This window comes from Mustela erminea, chromosome 15 (genome assembly GCF_009829155.1).
Source record: "Mustela erminea isolate mMusErm1 chromosome 15, mMusErm1.Pri, whole genome shotgun sequence".
NCBI classification, from domain to species: Eukaryota; Metazoa; Chordata; class Mammalia; order Carnivora; family Mustelidae; genus Mustela; species Mustela erminea.
The window spans coordinates 59,287,520-59,305,925 of record NC_045628.1 but is presented as its reverse complement, the minus strand read 5'-3'; the positions used below and the strand labels follow the sequence as shown (position 1 = coordinate 59,305,925).

General features: G+C 35.3%; 1 protein-coding gene across 2 annotated transcripts in view; it reads right to left on the bottom strand.

Moving 5' to 3' along the window:
- RB1 (RB transcriptional corepressor 1) overlaps positions 1 to 18,406 on the bottom strand; it is a 157,994-nt gene that overhangs the window by 29,364 nt on the left and 110,224 nt on the right. For both annotated transcript variants that reach the window (XM_032315032.1, XM_032315033.1), the window contains one exon: positions 2,477 to 2,595. In XM_032315032.1, the coding sequence (XP_032170923.1) occupies positions 2,477 to 2,595 (119 nt within the window). The remainder of the gene's footprint in view (positions 1 to 2,476; positions 2,596 to 18,406) is intronic.

Sequence of the window (18,406 nt, the reverse complement as noted above, 5' to 3'; positions counted from 1 at the left end):
AAATGTTTCACTGATAACTATGGTTCATATGTATGATAAAACAAATACCACACAGTATAGAATACTGTATTCAGATATATTATCAAGGAAGATTTATACCTGTATACTAAATGTGTCAGACATAAATCTACACAGAGATATTAATAAATATTCTCTCTCAATTTCTGACATTCTACCACCCTTGTGTTGCTTTTCACAGGATAATTCAGATCTATGTTCTAATTTTGTTTTAGTAGCTAAGAAATAATTCTAAGCAGGAAAGAGGATTTGTACTTTACTGTGGATATTTCTACTATATGTAGTATTTAACTAGTATACTAGGAAAAGGGAATCACCATTGTAACCTTTTAAGTACCAGGGTTTAGTCTACTTCCAATCTTGAACTTCCCTTCAATTCTCTAATTCACAATATTGTAGACAAACTAAACTTGGACAGGAGTTGGTCTCTCTGGAGTTCTAGGTACAAATATTCAACTACCTATAGAACATCACTAGTTGAATCTCAAGCTTAAGAAGGCCAAAGGGGAAGTCTTGATTCCTTACCTCTGTTTTTCCCATCTCAATAAACGAGTCCACATTACATCCAGTTTCTAAAATCTAAAACCTAGGAGCTATTTTTAATTTCTCCCTTTTCCCAATTCTTCAAACTCAATGCAAAACCAAGTTTTATTAAATCATCCTCTAAAATACATTCTGGATCATTCCATTTCTTTCTATTACCGACATATCTTAGATCAAGTCACTTACATCTCTCACTTGGACTATTAAAACTGTCTCCAAACTGGTCTTCCTACTTCTTCCCTCCTCCAAACCCACCTGCACTTTAAATAGCAGCCAAAAAATAGCCCTTTAAAAATACAAAGTATAGCAAGCTGCATCATTACTTAAAACTTTAATCCTTTTCCATTCTCTGCTAAAATCTAAAACCTTTTCTATGGCTCATAGAACTCTACAAGGTCTGGCCTCAGTTTACCTCTCCAACCTTATCTTGTACCTCCAACCTCCTCTTATCACTTTACCCCAGCCACACTGGAACTTCTTTCTGTTCTTCAAACCAGCTAAGTTTGGTCTGTCCTAGGGCCACTGTACTTGCCATTTGCTCTATCTGGAATGTACATGATGCAGATGTGTGCCTAGCCAGCATCCAATTGTCCTTGAGGTCTCAGGTCAAATATCACTTTATCAGAAAAAGCTTCCCTAAGCATCCCTACACTCTCAGTTTCTCTCAAAGTACTTTATTTCTATTACAGTACTTGGTATACTTTCTTTTTTCTCTCTCTCACTCTCTCTTTTTTTAAGTAATCTCTACACCCAACATGGGGCTTGAACTCCTAATCCCAAGATCAAGAGTTGCATGCTTTACTGACTGAGCCAACCAGATGTCCAAATTTAGTGTATACTCTAAAAACACATCACATATTAGTTTATTTCCCCTTTAACCTAAATGCTATGAGAGGAAGAACCTAGCTCATCTTATTCGCCTTTCATTCCCAGTGTCTAGAAAACATCCTGGCACTTAGAAGAAGATAAGTCTTGACCTGTTTATATTAGTGCATAACCTAGCAGACAAATCTATATATGAAGGCAGAGGCATCCTATGCTAGAAATACTCTGGGTACAAGTTAGCCTGGAAAGGACATCTCTGGAAAATAGACCCTGAACTAATCGCAGAACATTATAATGTCAATTCCTAGACTAAACTAAACAGAAACAACAGTAGGCACATTTCTGTGAAAGGCACAGTAGTTGGAATGTTTAAGTACATGAGTTTTGGGGTCAGATTGCTTGGATTTGATTTCTGTTGACTTTCGCACATTACCCTCTCTAATTCCTATTTTACAGATAACTGAGGCTGATAGCAGAATCTACTACCTTACAGGGCTGTTATAAAGATTAAATGGAAAAGTAAAAGAATCACAAGCACTTAGGCAACTGTCCAGCACACAGTAAACCCTCAAGAAATATTAGCTATTTGCTTTCTTCTTCCATCATCATCATCATCATCATGTACTTACCAACTAATTGTTGATGTTGATGTTGATTGCTGATGTCCCATTCTAGTTCCTATGCCTATCCTATGCTTCACCCCAAATGCACTGATCTGTACTCCCTGAAAATGTTTCCTGCTTTCCTGGCCTTACACTTTTCTGACTCTTGGAACACTTTGTGTCTCCTCCTTCCTCTCCAGTTTCCACACAGAAATCCTGTTTTCCATCTTTCAGGCCTAATAAATTTGCCATCTCCACCATAAAAACTATCCTCATTACATCAACCCTAAGTGATCTCAACAGCACTCTGTACCACTTTATATGATCTTTATTTGGGTCATATGCCTTATATTCCTGCTTCTTCAGAGCAAAACAAATATCTTATTCAAAATTCTATTCCCTATAGTTTCTATAGAGTATCGTGCCTTATACCATGTTCAAAATGTAATTGCAGGTTGAATGAATAACATATCATACATTCTACTTACATATCAGCGGCAGTGTGATTACTCTGGAGTGGAAGGTTGAGAGTACAAGCAGGTTCAAGGTGATCAGCTGGTCCTTCTCGGTCTTTTGCTTGTTTAATCAAATCAAATAAAGGTGAATCCTATATCAAACCAGATGACATTAAAACCACGTTGGTAAGTATTATTTTCCCATGTACTTATCAAAATCATTTTGTCTGACATGGAAAGCACTACAAATTTAGTTACAATTGACAGCAGAAATTTAGAATTCAGATGAGATCCTTTTCTCCACTTAAAATACTAATTGCCAATTTTTGTTCTATATATGTAAAGGACTAGAAAAATCTTTAACTTCAAATGTTATACACAGAAAAGACCCAAAGAAGGTACAAAGACAGAAATAATAAAGACATGAGCATAATTTAATGAAACTAAAAACAAAGATAAAATATAGAGTTTGATCACAAAGCTAATAATCAGTTCTCTGAATTAATTGTATTAAACAAACCTCCAGTCAGATTGAGAAAAACAAAAGAGACCGATAAACAGTACTTGGAGCAAAAAGTAGGACCATCATCAAAAAATTAGAAAGATAATAGGGGATTACTATGAATAACTTTATGTCAATAAATTGGAAAACTTAGACCAAATGGAAAATTCCACAGAAGATATAAATGAATAAAAAATAAAAAAGTATCAATACTCCCCAAAACTATTAAAAAACCTAAATTGGTAATTAAAAATCTCCCTATAAGGATATCAAGCATATCAAGCACCATTGGTTTTACCAGTGAAATCTACCAGTCATTCAAAGAACAGATGATTCCACTTTTACTCAAACTCTTCTGAGAATGGGAAAAGTGGAAACATTCTTGATCTCATTTTATGAGACTAGTACAACAGTGAACTAAAAGTTGTCAAGGACATCAAAAAGGCAATTATAGCCCATTCTTACTCATGAACAGAGATGTAAAAATCCTAAACAAGAAATAATAGTAACTCAAATCAGCAGTGACAAAAAGAGAATATATCGTTACCAAAGTTGAGTTTATCCATGTTGCAAAACCATGTCAACATGGAAAGATCTATAATGGCATTCACCTCACTAATAAGTAAGTCAAAGGTGAAAAATCTTACCAAAATCAATGAAGGAATAAGTTCTCATTTTAAAACCTATTTGTAATTAAAAGGAGGGAAAGATTTATTTCACTCAGCATAATCTCCCCCAGTGCAGTCCATGCTGATACAAAAGCTGGGTATTCATCCTTTCTGATGGAGAAATAATACTCCATTGTATGTATGGACCATATCTTCTTTATCCATTCATCCACTGAAAGGCATCTTGGTTCCTTCCACAATTTGGTGACTGTGGCCATTGCTAGAGGAGATTATGCTGAGTGAAATAAGCCAAGCAAAAAGAGTCAATTATCATATGGTTTCACTCACTCACTTGTGGAGCATAAGGAATAACATGGAAGACATTGGGAGATGGAGGAGAAGTGAACTGGAGGAAATCGGAGGGGGAGAAAAACTGTGAGAGACTATGGACTCTGAGAAACAAACTGAGGGTTTTGGAGGGGTAAGGGTGCGGGGTTGGGTAAGCCTGGTGGTGGGTATTAAGGAGGCAGTACTGCATGGAGCACTGGGTGTGGTGCATAAACAATGAATTTCGGAACACACACACACAAATAAAATAAAATATTTTTTAAAAAGGAGGAAAGGAGAAGGAAAAGGAAAGGAAAGGAGCAAGGGAGGGAGAAAATTTATTCAACCAGGAATGGTAGGGTACTTCCTAATTTGATAAATGGCATATACAAAGGTACCAAAACCCACAGCAAACATCACATGTAATGGTGAAACATTACAATCATTTGCCCTTAAAAAAATCAGAGACAACAAAAGGATGCCTATTATCATATGAGCTTTCTATTCAACACTGCGAGGTTCCAGCCAACTCAACAATGAAAAGAAATAAAAGATTAAAGTATTAAATGAAAAAAATGACAATACCATTATTCACAATATGAAAAATAATTACACTTCTATATATCAAGCAAAAAGCTTGAAAGTCTAATTTTTAAAGTACCATTTATAAAAAGATAAGACTAGCAGTAAAATTCACCAAAACACTGATTCAAAATTTATGATTTTCTGGAGGTGACTGCTTATAAGTTCATAAAAAGGGAGCCCATCCATGTTTTACTTTTTTAATCCTTGACCTAAGAACAACAAGAAAACAGAGATTGCCAAAATGCTGGGTTTATATCAAAAGGGAAAGTGGTACAACAGTAAGTATATACACAAAGCAATGTAGAAAATAAGTAGGTTTTGTAAAAATATAAGAATAGTTCATTCAGGGATGCCTGGGTGGCTCAATGGGTTGAGCGTCTGCCTTTGGATCAGGTCATAATCCCAGAGTCCTAGGACTGAGTTCTGCATCAGGCTCCTTGCTCACTGGGAAGCCAGCTTCTCCCTCTGCCTGCCACTCCCCCTGCTTGTGCAAACTCTCTCTCGCTCTCTGACAAATAAATGAAATCTTCACCAAAAAAAAAAAAAAAAATTCATTCAATAAAGTGTTGAAAAGCTCAGTAATTTGAAAGGAAGAGATTATAACTTTACAATTTATAGAAAATGAATTATTTCTATCAAACAAAATTTTAAAATTATTAGAAATAAACACAGTATCTTTACAACTTTTTTTAAAAGATTTTATTTATTTAACAGAGAGAGAGAGAAAGAGATCACAAGTAGGAAGAGAGGCAGGCAGAAAGAGAGGGGGAAGCAGGCTCCCTGCTGAGCAGAGAGCTTGATGTGGGGCTCAATCCCAGGACCCTGAGATCATGACCTGAGCCGAAGACAGAGGCTTTAACCCACTGAGCCACCCAGGCACCCCATCTTTACAACTTCTTGATAAGGGAGGACTTTGTGGGTTTGACCAAAACCCAGAGGTCAAAAAGAAAAAGATGAATTGGTCTAGCTAAAAACTTCTATTTGACTAAAACCACAATAAACTAGGTTAAGCTAAATCTAAAAATAAGCAATACTGGGTTTTTTTTCCTATAACTCCCATAATGTAATTTTTTAAAAGATTATTTATTTATTTATTTATAAATAAAGACAAGAGAAAGACAGAGAGAGAGAGAAAATGAGCAGGGGTGGGGGGACAGAGGGAGAAACAGAGTCCACCCTGAGCAGGGAGCCCAATGAGGGACTCGATCTCAGGACCCTGGGATCATGACCTGAGCAGAAAGCATATATTTGACTGACTGAGACACCCAGGTGCCATACAATGTAATTTTTATTATCAAATAATTCTTTCCTAGTCTTTCCTTTCATTAAGGGCACTCTGAAGTGCAATCTAAGTAAGCATTTTCATTGGAGTAAAGTAATGCTAGTAACACCAGCTAACCCTTGGATGTCATAGTCAGTGTTTTATATTTTCTAGCCACTGACAAATTATATACAAAATATATTTTTTAATGAAAATAGTGTGGGTATAAATCCACATATATTCAGCAGAAGTGGCCTAAACCCATTTTTCTTTCAATGAGATTTTAAGAGACCCTAAGATTCACAAAGAAAGAAAAGATGAAAGAAGCCAGAGAGGGAGACAAACCATAAGAGACTCTTAATCTCAGGAAACAAACTGAGGGTTGCTGGAAGGGAGGCGGGTAGGAGATGGGGTGCCTGGGTGGTAGACATGGGGGAGAGTATGTGTTGTGGTGAGTGCTGGGTGTTGTGTATGACTGATGAATCACAGACCTGTACCCCTGAAACAAATAATACATTATACATTCATAAAAAACTTTTTTAAAAAAGACAAAGAAATGTAAATAAACTTGAGCCTTTAGAGGATTCAGGTATGCTACTAATCAGGCATTTTACTTTCTCTTCAGATTAGCACAATAGGATTATACTAAAGTGAACACCTCCTCCAAGGATTAAGGTAGTTTTTTTTTTTTTTTTTTTTTTTTTACCAATAGTCTTTATGTTTCAGTCAAGTATCACTTTTATTATTGCATCTCCCCCAACCCAAGCGGTCACACAGATATATAGAAATGGGTTTATGATAATGAGTATGTCATGATAATAGGAGGAGATACAGTGCAGTAGACAGCTGTGAGACTTTGGAGTCATATGACATGGGTTCACATCCTGGCCCTTATTGGTTGCATGACTTTGAACAAGTTACTTAAACACATTATGATACTTTTCTCAACTGTAAAGTGGTGATAGTAATGACAATACTTAAATTGCAGTATTGTGAAAATTAAGTGAATTAATAATAAATGTAAAGCATTTACAACAGAGCCGGGCACAAGTGTTATGCAAACATCTGAAATTATTATGGTCAAGTTCTTACTTCTGCATCTAAATAAATGCCTTTATACAAAGGACAATGTATCTGCTCAAATGTATGGATGTCCAACTCACATATTCATACATTCCACCTTCCACCCAATATTTGTTGTCTACTCTATAAGACACTCTATGGTAGGAGCTAAAAATTATAAACAATCCCCCAACTGCCAGAGATTGGTGGGCTTAAAGAATCATTTCAGAGACATCTGTCCTCTTCCTCCTAACTCAATGTTCAATTGATGTCTATGTGTAAAATAAACTTTAACAATCCTCTACCACTAAAAAACTGCTGCTCTTTTCTAGTTTTTCCCTTATCATTCTCGTTCTTTATATACAGTTGTCCAAAGCAAAAAAAAAGTCATCCTTAATTACTCTTTCCCTCAAACTCCACCATCCAATCCTGGGAAGTCATGTTGACTCTAACTTCAAAATACATCCCAAGTCTAACTTCTCATTATCTCTAACATTACTGTAGTCTAAGCCATTATTATCTCTTGTCTGTACTACCACAAAGGCATCCTCCAACTGCTTTTCATACTTCTACTCTTGCTGCCTTCCAGTCTTTTCAATAAAGCTGATGAACTACTCCTCACACCCTCCACCCTACTCAAAACCCTCCAATGACTTTCCATCTATACTAGAATAAATCCAAACTCTTTATCCTGGCTTTGTAAGCCAGGGTGCCTTGAGATCTGGCCCCCACTCAGGCCTCACTTTCTACTACTTTCTTCCTTACTTACTTCTTCCATATAGGTCATCTTTTTGTTCCTTGGACACAGCATGATTCTCCCTCTCCCAGTTTTTGTATTTACTGTTTCCTCTGTCTGTAATCCTCTTTACCAGAGCTTCCCATACTTGACCCATTCCATTATTCATGCTGTATCCTCAGACAGCACCTCCTCAGCAAAGCCTTTGCTGAACATCCTGTCCAAGACAGTCATAATTCCCACTTTCCTGCTACTCTCAACTTTGCTCTATTTTCTTCACAGTACTGATCATTATTTGAAATTGATTATGTATTCATTTGTTTACATGTTTAACTGTCTCCTACAGTTATCCTGTTCACAACAGTATCCCAAATGTCTAAAATTGCCTGGCACACAGTAGGAACTCAATAAACATTTGTTGATAAATGAAAAGTGAGCAGGTAAAAGTGTTTAAAGTTCTTTGAGGTTAATTCTGCCCTAATATATAACCTGGATCCTTTAAAAATAAAATATTTACTTACTCCTTTCTCCCTTATTTTTCCTTTAAGCATTAGTCAAACACATATGTATGTTTACTTTACTCAAAGAAAATAAAAACATGAAAAATTATTTCAGAATGCCTATTATTTAGAAGACTTTTTTTCAAAGTGAAGTGCAGTGGAGTATAATGGAACATTTAGGCAATCTGCAGTAAAACTAAAAATTAGTTTTGTCTGTAAAAACTGTATCCACTAAGCATCAAACATTTATTGAATACTTCCTATGCACCAGGAACAGATATGGCTCCTCCCTACATGGGGAGTCCATGGGAAGTGGCAGTCAATAAACAAACAAGGAGGGGCGCCTGGGTGGCTCAGTGGGTTAAAGCCTCTGTCTTCAGCTCAGGTCATGATCCCAGGGTCCTGGGATCGAGCCCCACATCGGACGTCTACCCAGCAGGGAGCCTGCTTCCTTTCCTTTCTCTCTGCCTGCCTCTCTGCTTACTTGTGATCTCTGTCTGTTAAATAAATAAATAAAATCTTAAACAAACAAACAAGGAAATAAGTAGCTAATGACAGATTCAGAAAAAAAAATTTTTTTTTAAGATTTTATTTATTTATTTGACAGATAGAGATCACAAGTAGGCAGACAGGCAGGCAGAGAAAGAGGAGGAGGCAGGCTCCCTGCTGAGCAGAGAGCCTGATGCGGGGCTCGATCCCAGGACCCTGAGATCGCTACCAGAGCTGAAGGCAGAGGCTTAACTCACTGAGCCACCCAGGTGCCCCAGATTCAGAAAAATTATATGAAACAACAGAATTTCTTATGAAGAATGTACAAATGGATACCCTGGAGGGTGATTTAAGGAAGACATATCTGAGAAGGTAACGCGAATGCTTAGACTTGAAGGAAGATAAAGAGGCTGTGCTTTGAGAGGAGCAACAGGCAGAAGTCTCCCAAGATGAAGGAAAATGTGCCGAGAAACTGGTATTATTTTAGGAAATCAAAAGAGGCTACTGGTACTAAAGTAAAGTGGTGGTGCACTAATGGAGAAGCTGCTAGAGACAAAGGAAAACAGCAGCCTGATGATCCAAAATTATAAAGACCATGCTAAAAAATCTGAATAAACTAAGAGAAATGGGACATCTATTACAATAGAAACTGTATTTTAGGATAGGAAATTTTCTTGTCACAAATCATTAATATAGATATAGCTAATTCAACTGTGTCTTGCTTCCTATTATATATATTCATATGCATTCCTAGCATAGAACTGGAGTTCTAAAAATACTTGCTGAATAATTAAATGATTTATTGTTTGCTTTCAGGAATGTATTCCAGGTGCTAGAGGTCACCATAACCCATACTGCCTTAGCTTTGTTTCAAGTGGCAGAATATCCTATCAATTTCCAACTTCCTAGCTCCAACATGCATGAAGAATGTGCCAGGCAGGTTTAGTACCAAGTTCAATGAGAGCAAACAACTTTGAAGTCATATGCATATAACTCAGGAATTAATGCAATTGATCTGAAATTTAAAAAAGAAAAGCCTACTATTCATTAATTTAAGTACTTAGCTTCACTATAAGATGAGCCAAAAATATGAAATTACCAGCATACTCTGGGTTATTTTTATTTCAGCAGTAGTATGTTATCAGCCAAAATGTCTTTCAGCCTATCTTCTCTTCAAGAAAAAAATGTGTATAAGCAATATAAAACAGGGCCAGGATTAGGGTAAAGCAAGAGAGGTATCTAGGATGCAAAATTTAAGGAGCCATTCACTTGTATTTGCATTGACCCTACCATGAAATTTTGCCCCTTGGGGCACTGAACACTAAACTGATAATGAAGTTAGTTAATTTAAGATACATTTGGCAAAACAGAATGAAATATCACTTTTGTGGTTTGCTTAGACAAGAATTAAAGCACTTTCAATTTCAGAAAAAGTCAATTCAAATGTATTATCTCATGTAATCCCCACAATAAATCTGTGAATTAAGTGTTATCATTATTCATTTCATGGATCACAAAGCTTAGCTATTTTAGAAAACTATGGCTGCATACTATATACTGTTATGCACTAAAATTATTTTCAGAGTATAGAATAATAACATTTGAGTTTATAAATATAAAAACCAAAACTTTTAAAGCTATTTTTTAATAATAAAGAAGGAATAGAGTAGCTTCCTAGAACAAGTGTCAGAATATGACTTACTAAAAATATTCTATTAATTAAACTATGGTTTTCCATCTTTATCCAAAGGATTTACTGAAAAAGAAATCTATATTAACATCCACTATTAACAAGAACAGCTACCATTTAGTAAATGCTTACTGCATGTACACAATTTAATTTTCACAAAGCCCTATGGGTATATTATCCCCACTTGAGAGACAGAGAAAATGAGGTTAACAAAAGGATTTGAACTTGGGCAGCCAGGCTCCAGAGTCTGAGCTCTTACTCACTGACTAAACTATAATTTTCATTAATTTCTTAGTATAAAAGACAGGAGCAATTAAGCAAGTATTAATTTTACCAAGAATTAATTTTACCAACGCTAATCCTGGTATTACACTATTTAATAAAATGAAATGTTCCTGATAATCATTCTTCTAGCAGAAAACAACAGTTATATTTAATTATTTAACCAGAGATGACTATCTACAACTTCTACAGTATTTGCTTAACATAATTATATAATTTACCAAACAGTGAGAGCTTACGTAAAATATTAGTTTCCTTTCCAAGTTAACTGTTTGGTATAATAAATACCAAAACAATACAATGATGAACTATGAATCAAATTTTGGCAATGCTAGACAATTTATATTATAACCAGTTTGAACAATGTTTAGTTAGAAGCACTGTTTTTGAAAAACACACTTGTTAAATATTAGAAATTATGCAAAAGAGGTCCAAAATTCTAACTAGATTTTCATTGAAAGTGATCATTTAGAGCAGTTTTTTAAGTCTCTCAAAACAGCAACCCCTTTGTTAAATCATAGACTAAAAGCAGATATTTTTAAGAACTTGAAAACTTTAAAGTAGTAATGTTATTATGTCAATTATGTACAACTTTACACACACAAATATTCCAAACAACTATGTACCCTAAAATGTATTTTTAAAAGTATTTTCTAAATCGATTATCTTCATCAACTTTTTCAAAAACAATGAGAAGTATATCAATTTGGGTAGATCCTATTTTTTTAATTTCAAATTAAGTTATTTTGTGATATTGGGGATTATTTGAAACCTTTTTAAAAAATGTAACACACAAAATATGTTATATTTTGCATTTGTTGTATTAATTTTAAAATCCTGTTTAAAGAAAGGAATTCCTAACTCAAAATTAGCTAAGAATTCTAAAACCGGGTCAGGGTTTACTTGAAGATGTTTGACATATTTGTTCTGGGTAGGCAGCTCCAAATGGAAATGCAAAATTTATGCAATTAAACTAAGAGCCATTTTTCTAAATGAAATATTACAGGAGTCAAAAGTCCACTTCCATCAGTACTAGCTTCAATGACCACAGCAAGTATATCCAATGAGAGGGTCCTCTGTTCTAAGACTTGTGATAAAATTGTGTTGAAGAGTCATTATTTGTATAATTTACCTTAAATACTGTGGGAAAGTTACTGTTCCTAGCCCAAAGAAATCTTATTCTAACCAAAAGCATAAGAAAATCTATAATGAATATTTGCAAAATGAATAAAAATTCATACAGTAGGCAGAATTAATATTATTAAGGGAAATAACAGTATGAGAAATGGACATTAAAAGAGGAATCGGGGGGTGACTGGGTGGCTCAGTGGGTTAAGCCTTTAAGCCTCTGTCTTTGGCTCAGGTCATGATCCCAGGTCCTGGGATCAAGTCCCACATCGGGCTCTCTGCTCGATGGTGAGATTTCCATCTGTCAAACACATGAATAACATCTTTAAAATAAATAAATAAATAAATAAAAGAGGAATTGGGTATGAAAGCTTGTAAAAGGAAACTAGCATGTCTGAATATAATGAAATCAAGGATGTTTTGTCAAACTTGGAAGAAGTAGAGGGTTATGACTGAACAGGAAAGCACAAGATGGAGGGATGAGAATTCAAAGGTGAGGAACAAACATGTTTGCCATGCTGAAGTGAGGAATCACCAAATTGTCTATTAATACTGCTGATGACAAAGATTTGTAAAAAAGTAAAAGAACAAAAATACATATCCTATGATTAAATAATCGTAAGAAAAGTCATTCTTCTCCCAAATGATTCCTGCTTTTACTAGGGCCTCTCTACCAGAGAATCAAAATCACCAGATTTTTACCTTTGGGAATCTACTTAGTACCTTTTACCTATATATATTATTCCATGACGGGAAATATTGCAGCAGGTTTAACCTATTCATAGCACCAAAGTTTTGCGTCAAAAATTATTTAATGACTAGACATTGAATTGTTTTCAAGAAAATAAAACAAACTTAGAAATTTAAGCCAACACTATAGAGGAATTTCACTGGTCTTGGGCTTTGCTGCTTCCCCTCTAGGTGAACATACTCTTGAGTTCTCAGAAATTTCATAATCCTTAAAGTTTCCAATCTGAAACTGAACTAGATCCGAGTCATTATATAGGCTTGGGCCTAGGCTTCCTGCAATCAGTTTTTGTTGATATACACATTTATTATTTCTACACCTACCCTGGCTTTGGAAACCCCTTGGCCATGCTTATCCTGAAGCCTTAAAATAAGGGTTGGCCAAACATGGGCTCAATAATAACTTGACATGTAAATGTAATGTAAGGTTCTACAGGCACAGCTTAGTTTCAGCACATGAGTATAACCATGCCAACTTAATTTTTGTACTTAATTTCAATGAAAAAAGTCTACAAAGTAACTATGAGATAGTAAAACTGATTGTTAAACTTTAAAATCTGTGCATTCAAACACACTGTTAAATTGTGTATGTCTTTAAGTGTAATAAGAGTGCAGAATCTCTAATCATTAATTTCAAGTCTGGACCATCAGTGGCCTAGATCATCCCTAGAATGACTCAATTATATTTTATAAGGTAAATGCTTACTTTCTTATATAGCTTTTATTTTTTTTTAAGATTTTATTTATTTATTTGACAGAAATCACAAGTAGGCAGAGAGGCAGGCAGAGAAACAGGAGGAGAGGGGAAAGCAGGCTCCCCACTGAGCAGAGAGCCTGATATGGGGCTTGATCCCAGGACCCTGGGATCATGACCTGAGCTGAAGGCAGAGGCTTTAACCCACTGAGCCACCCAGGCGCCCATAGCTATATTTGGCTATATGCCAAGTTCTATGCAAAAATATTTTACAAACATTATCTCATGTAATCCTCATAGTAAATCTATCAAATACATACTATTTATTATCCCCATTTTATAGGTAAAGAACCTGAAACAAGAAGTTAAGAAATTAGCCCCATGTCATATGGCTAATGAATGGTGGAGCCGGGATTTAAACCCAAGTCTGTTTCAAGAGCATGTGCTGTTTGCTCCTACACTATGATGTAAACCATGTTCATTTGCCCATTTTCTCTTTATTCTTTGTGCCTGTCATACTTTTAGCTGCGTTCCCATGGTGTTGTCTTCCCCTACGATTAGCTCTACTCCCCATAATTCCATCTACCATTTATTCATTCATTCCACAAATACTCATGTTCTATGACAGGCACTATAGCCACTGAGAAGAATAAAACATTAATGACAGTACCTACCCACATAAGGTTTTTGTGAGAATTAAATAAACGACACAAAGGGTTTGATACAGTACATGGCACATAATAAGCATTCATTAATTCTGCCCTTAAAGAGTTTACAGATTTACCGAATGCCAGGCATAGCACCGAGTACTTTATTTCTTCCCACAAAAAACTGTAAGAGGAAGGTACTATTTTTTATGTCATTTTACAACTGATGAAAGGTAGGCTAGGATTAAGTTACCCAAAGGCACAGTTAGTAAGTGGTAGATCCAGGACTTGGCCACAAGTTTTCTCACTGCAATGCCCGGGTTTTTAATCCTTATGCTACAGTCTCTAGTCTAATGAAGGAAACAGATAAGTAAATAAAAAATAGCAATCCAGAGAAGTAAATTCCATAATCGAAGGACACACAGGGTATATACATTGGAAATCAAGAGAAGAATATCAAATCTAGATTAGGTACATTAGGGGAAAACATCCTAGAAGAAGGTTAAGCCTGATTAGAGTTTTAAAAATAGAAGTCATTCAAATGGAAAGCAGAATAGATGGCTCAGAAACTATGAAAATATGGCCCTAAAGAAACTTCCTGTAGCTCCCATAAAATGAGGAAAATAATACTCCCTCATAGGGTTAGTTGTTATAACAATTAAATGAGATGGTAAATATAAAGTACTCAGAATGGCACAGGGGCATAAGTCCTTAAGACCGAGATGATTCATTACATAAAGCTGAAACACAGATTTTATAACAAGGAAAGAGTAGGGGATTAAACCAATTAAAAGATTTTAAGCAGGAGACTAACAGGATCCAGATGGGACTTTTTAGACAGCTATAAAATAAAATCCCAGCGCCTAGCACATAATGGATACTCAAATATTTCTAGAATGTTATACAACATAGACATATCAAGGGTTAAATTAAAATACAGTAAAGCACTAAGAAGAAAAGTGGTATGATTTGCTTTCTAATTGCCATTAAATATCATCTGTGGCAGCCATCCTACAAGATCACCCCCATAATCCCTACCACTGGGTTATTTATATACTTGTGAAGATGACTCCTATATTGTACCAGGGTTAATCTGTCTGTCTGGTCAATAGCATATGGCAGAAGTGATGGCATGTCGCTTCTGAGTTAGTTTATAAAAAACCTGCAGATTTAGGCTCCTGGAAGTCCGATGGAAAAAGGTCTACATGGCAAACAAAGGAAGCCTCTGGCTAACAACCAGTGAAGAAGAAGGAATGACAACAACCATGTGAGTGAACTCGGAAGTAGATTCCCAACTCCAGCAAAGTCTTAAGCTGACTGCATCCTTAGCTGACAATTTGAGGTCTGTCCTGAGTGAACAGGAACCAAAACCACAGAGCTAAGCCACTTCCAGATTTCTGACCTTCAGAAACTGTGTGAGATAAAACTTCACTTTTTTTTTTTTATTAAAGTTTTTATTTATTTATTTGTGGGAGAGAGAGAATGCACACAAGCAGGGGGAACAGCAAGCAGAGGGAGAGGGAGAAGCAGACTTCCTGCTGAGTCCCAATGTGGGACTTGATCCCAGAATCCTGGGATCATGAACTGAACCAAAGGCATACGCTTAACTGACTGAGCCACACAGGCATCCCCAAACTTAAGTTATTTTAAGTTGTCACATCTTGCGGTAATTTCTTACACAGCAAATAGGTAATTAATATAGAAACTGATTTTTTTAAAGGACTATAAAAAATATTTAGTGGAATACTTAACTTTTGAAAATTACATATTTATATCTGTAGCACTATGTCCTGGACTCAAAGAGCAGCTTTTCTCTTGTACTCAGGCAAGCTTTCTCATGTCATTACTGATCTACCTAAATTAACCGTCGCATGATCACTCTCTGGACAACACTTCAACTTCACTCTGTTTTGCCACTTAATCTTGTAAAGGAAACCAGACTCTACCAGCAAGATTAGTATATAAATCTCACTGAATAAATGATATGCATAAAAAAGGCAGAAGTAAGTTTATTCTACGTGGTATTTCATCATTAACATACATTTCTAAAGCAAGTATGAACTTTTCCAGAGAGTTGAAGACTTAAAGTTTATCAAGTCAAGGTGTTCCTAAAGAGATTCTAATTATCTGAGTAAGCACAAGTTCTCTAGGGCTAGTAGAAAAATTAATAATAGAAGTGGAAGACTGGAATTGCTATTGTTTTCTGGGTATTTTAAGGAATATTATTGGACTTATGTTACAGGAAATGTTTTCGTACTATCCTAAACCAAATCATAAGATCATTTTACCCTAAAAAAGGAAACTCGAATATAAAATAGAGGGTGGACCTTGACCTTTCTGACAGTTCTTTCCCATTTTATTTTACTTCTTTAATATTGATATACCTTAGGATATTCTTGACAATATATATGCTGGTTGAGCCACTATCATGGCTTTAATTATAGCTATACTTCTCCTAAATCTACATTTCTGACTAAATGTACTTATTCAAGTTCCAGATCCATTATTTCCAACTAGATATCTCAGATCTCCACATGGATATGTGGCAAACACGTCAAGTATTCACATGTTCAAACATTAACAGGAACTCATTACCCTCATCGCCAATCAGCGATCACTCCTTCAATATCCTCTTTGGTTGACTGTGTTATTAATCACCTAACCACTGACAGTACAAATCTTGGAATTGACCTCAGTTCTATTCAGGTTCTTAATCTTTGGAGATTAATTATATATATATCTTTATATTTAAAACTGGTGTCTTATAAATGGCACAGAGTTTCTTTTTTAACCACTTTGACAATCTTTGCCTTTTTTTTGGGCTAGCACATAATGGATACTCAAATATCCATTTATATTTATAAACGACCATTTGTATTTGTAAATGACCATTTATATTTAGTGTAGTTACTGATAATGGTTAGTTTAAATACTCCATCTATTTGTTTCATCGTCTTCTTTGTTCCCTTCAGATTCACCTAAGTAGAGAATTAAATGATGAAATTTTAATTTATAGTGTAGCCAAATGCAAAGTATTATTATTAAAAAGGGTATTTTTTCTAATTATCAATATTTTAAGAATATATTTTCAAGTAACCTTTAAGTAACATGGAGGTAACAGATAAAAGTTTTAAGACATGCTCCTTCTCAAGAAGAAACTAATTTGAAAGTGATGAATGAAACAAATCTGAACAAACCAAACTATCCATTTCTCTAGTTCAGCTAAAAATTTTCTCAAAGATATCAGTGTTTAGTAATGCAGAGTACAGCTACTAAAAAGAAAAAAAAAAAAACCCTGCATTTTCATTAACAGTAAAACAGTTTTATCAAATAAGAATTAAATTTTGATAGTGTTTCTGACTATGATTTTAAATGGTTTACTTTACATAAAGTCTGACTTCTGTAGCATACTTATTTTAGGCTCATTTGGTGGCAGAAATTCTTTGGCAAAAATTTTTGCTAGATTCATCTCCAGAAGGTATACTACTTTGACGGAGTACCTGAAAAAGCCTTCTCTATATTAGAAAGGAAGACAGCAGAATCCCAACTCTCTCCTTCAGATAGTATAAATCTTAGATAAGAATTTTATTGCATCTGACCAACAATTGTTTTTAAATTTACAAGTATAGTAAATATAAAATGACTTTGTTTTAAAACATCTTATTATTAAAACATCCTAAAATTCCCATTTTCTAATTAACCGAAGTATACTTTTATAAACAGAAAAGCACAGATGCATTTTTTTTACCAAATTTAAAATCTGAAAGATAATCTATTCCTAAAAGATTCCTTTTCAGATATGTCATAACGGAGGGTACTGAGACTTTACTAGTTTATATACATATGTTTGTGCCAGGAATCGGCTTATTTATTTTTCATATTGTTTAAAATAGTTGGTGGCTAAAATACAAAATACAAAAAATACAGGGAAATACAACCCAAAACCTCAATGAGATACCACCTCACACCAGTCAGAATGGCTAAAATTAATAAAACAGGAAATGACACATGTTGGCGAGGATGTGGAGAAAGGGGAACCCTCCCACACTGTTGGTGAGAATGCAAGCTGGTGCAGCCACTCTGGAAAACAGCATGGAGATTCCTCAAAAAGTTGAAAATAACGACCCAATTGCTATGACCCAGCAATTGCACTAGTGGGTATTTACCCCCAAAATACAAAGGTAGTGTTCCAAAGAGGCACATGCACCCCAATTTTATAGTAGCAATGTCCACAACAGCCAAACTATGGATAGAGCCCAGATGTCCATCGACAGACAAATGGATAAAGAAGATGTGGTGTATATATATGCAATGTAATATCACGCGGTCATCAAAAAATGAAATCTTGCCATTTGCAATGATGTGGCTAGCACTAGAGGGTATTACACAAAGCAAAATAAGTCATTCAGAGAAAGACAAATATCATATTATCTCAATGATACGAGCAATTTGAGAAACAAGACAGGATTATAGGGGAAGGGAGCGAAAAATGAAACAAGACAAAACCAGAGAGGGAGACAAACCATAAGAGACTCTTAATCTCAGGAAACAAACTAAGGGTTGCTGGAGGGGAGGGGGGTAGGAGGATGGGGTGGCTGGGTGATAGACACTGGGGAGGGTATGTGGTACAGGGAGCACTGTGAGTTGTGTAAGACTGATGATTCACAGACCTGTACTCCTAAAACAAATAATACATTAAATGTTT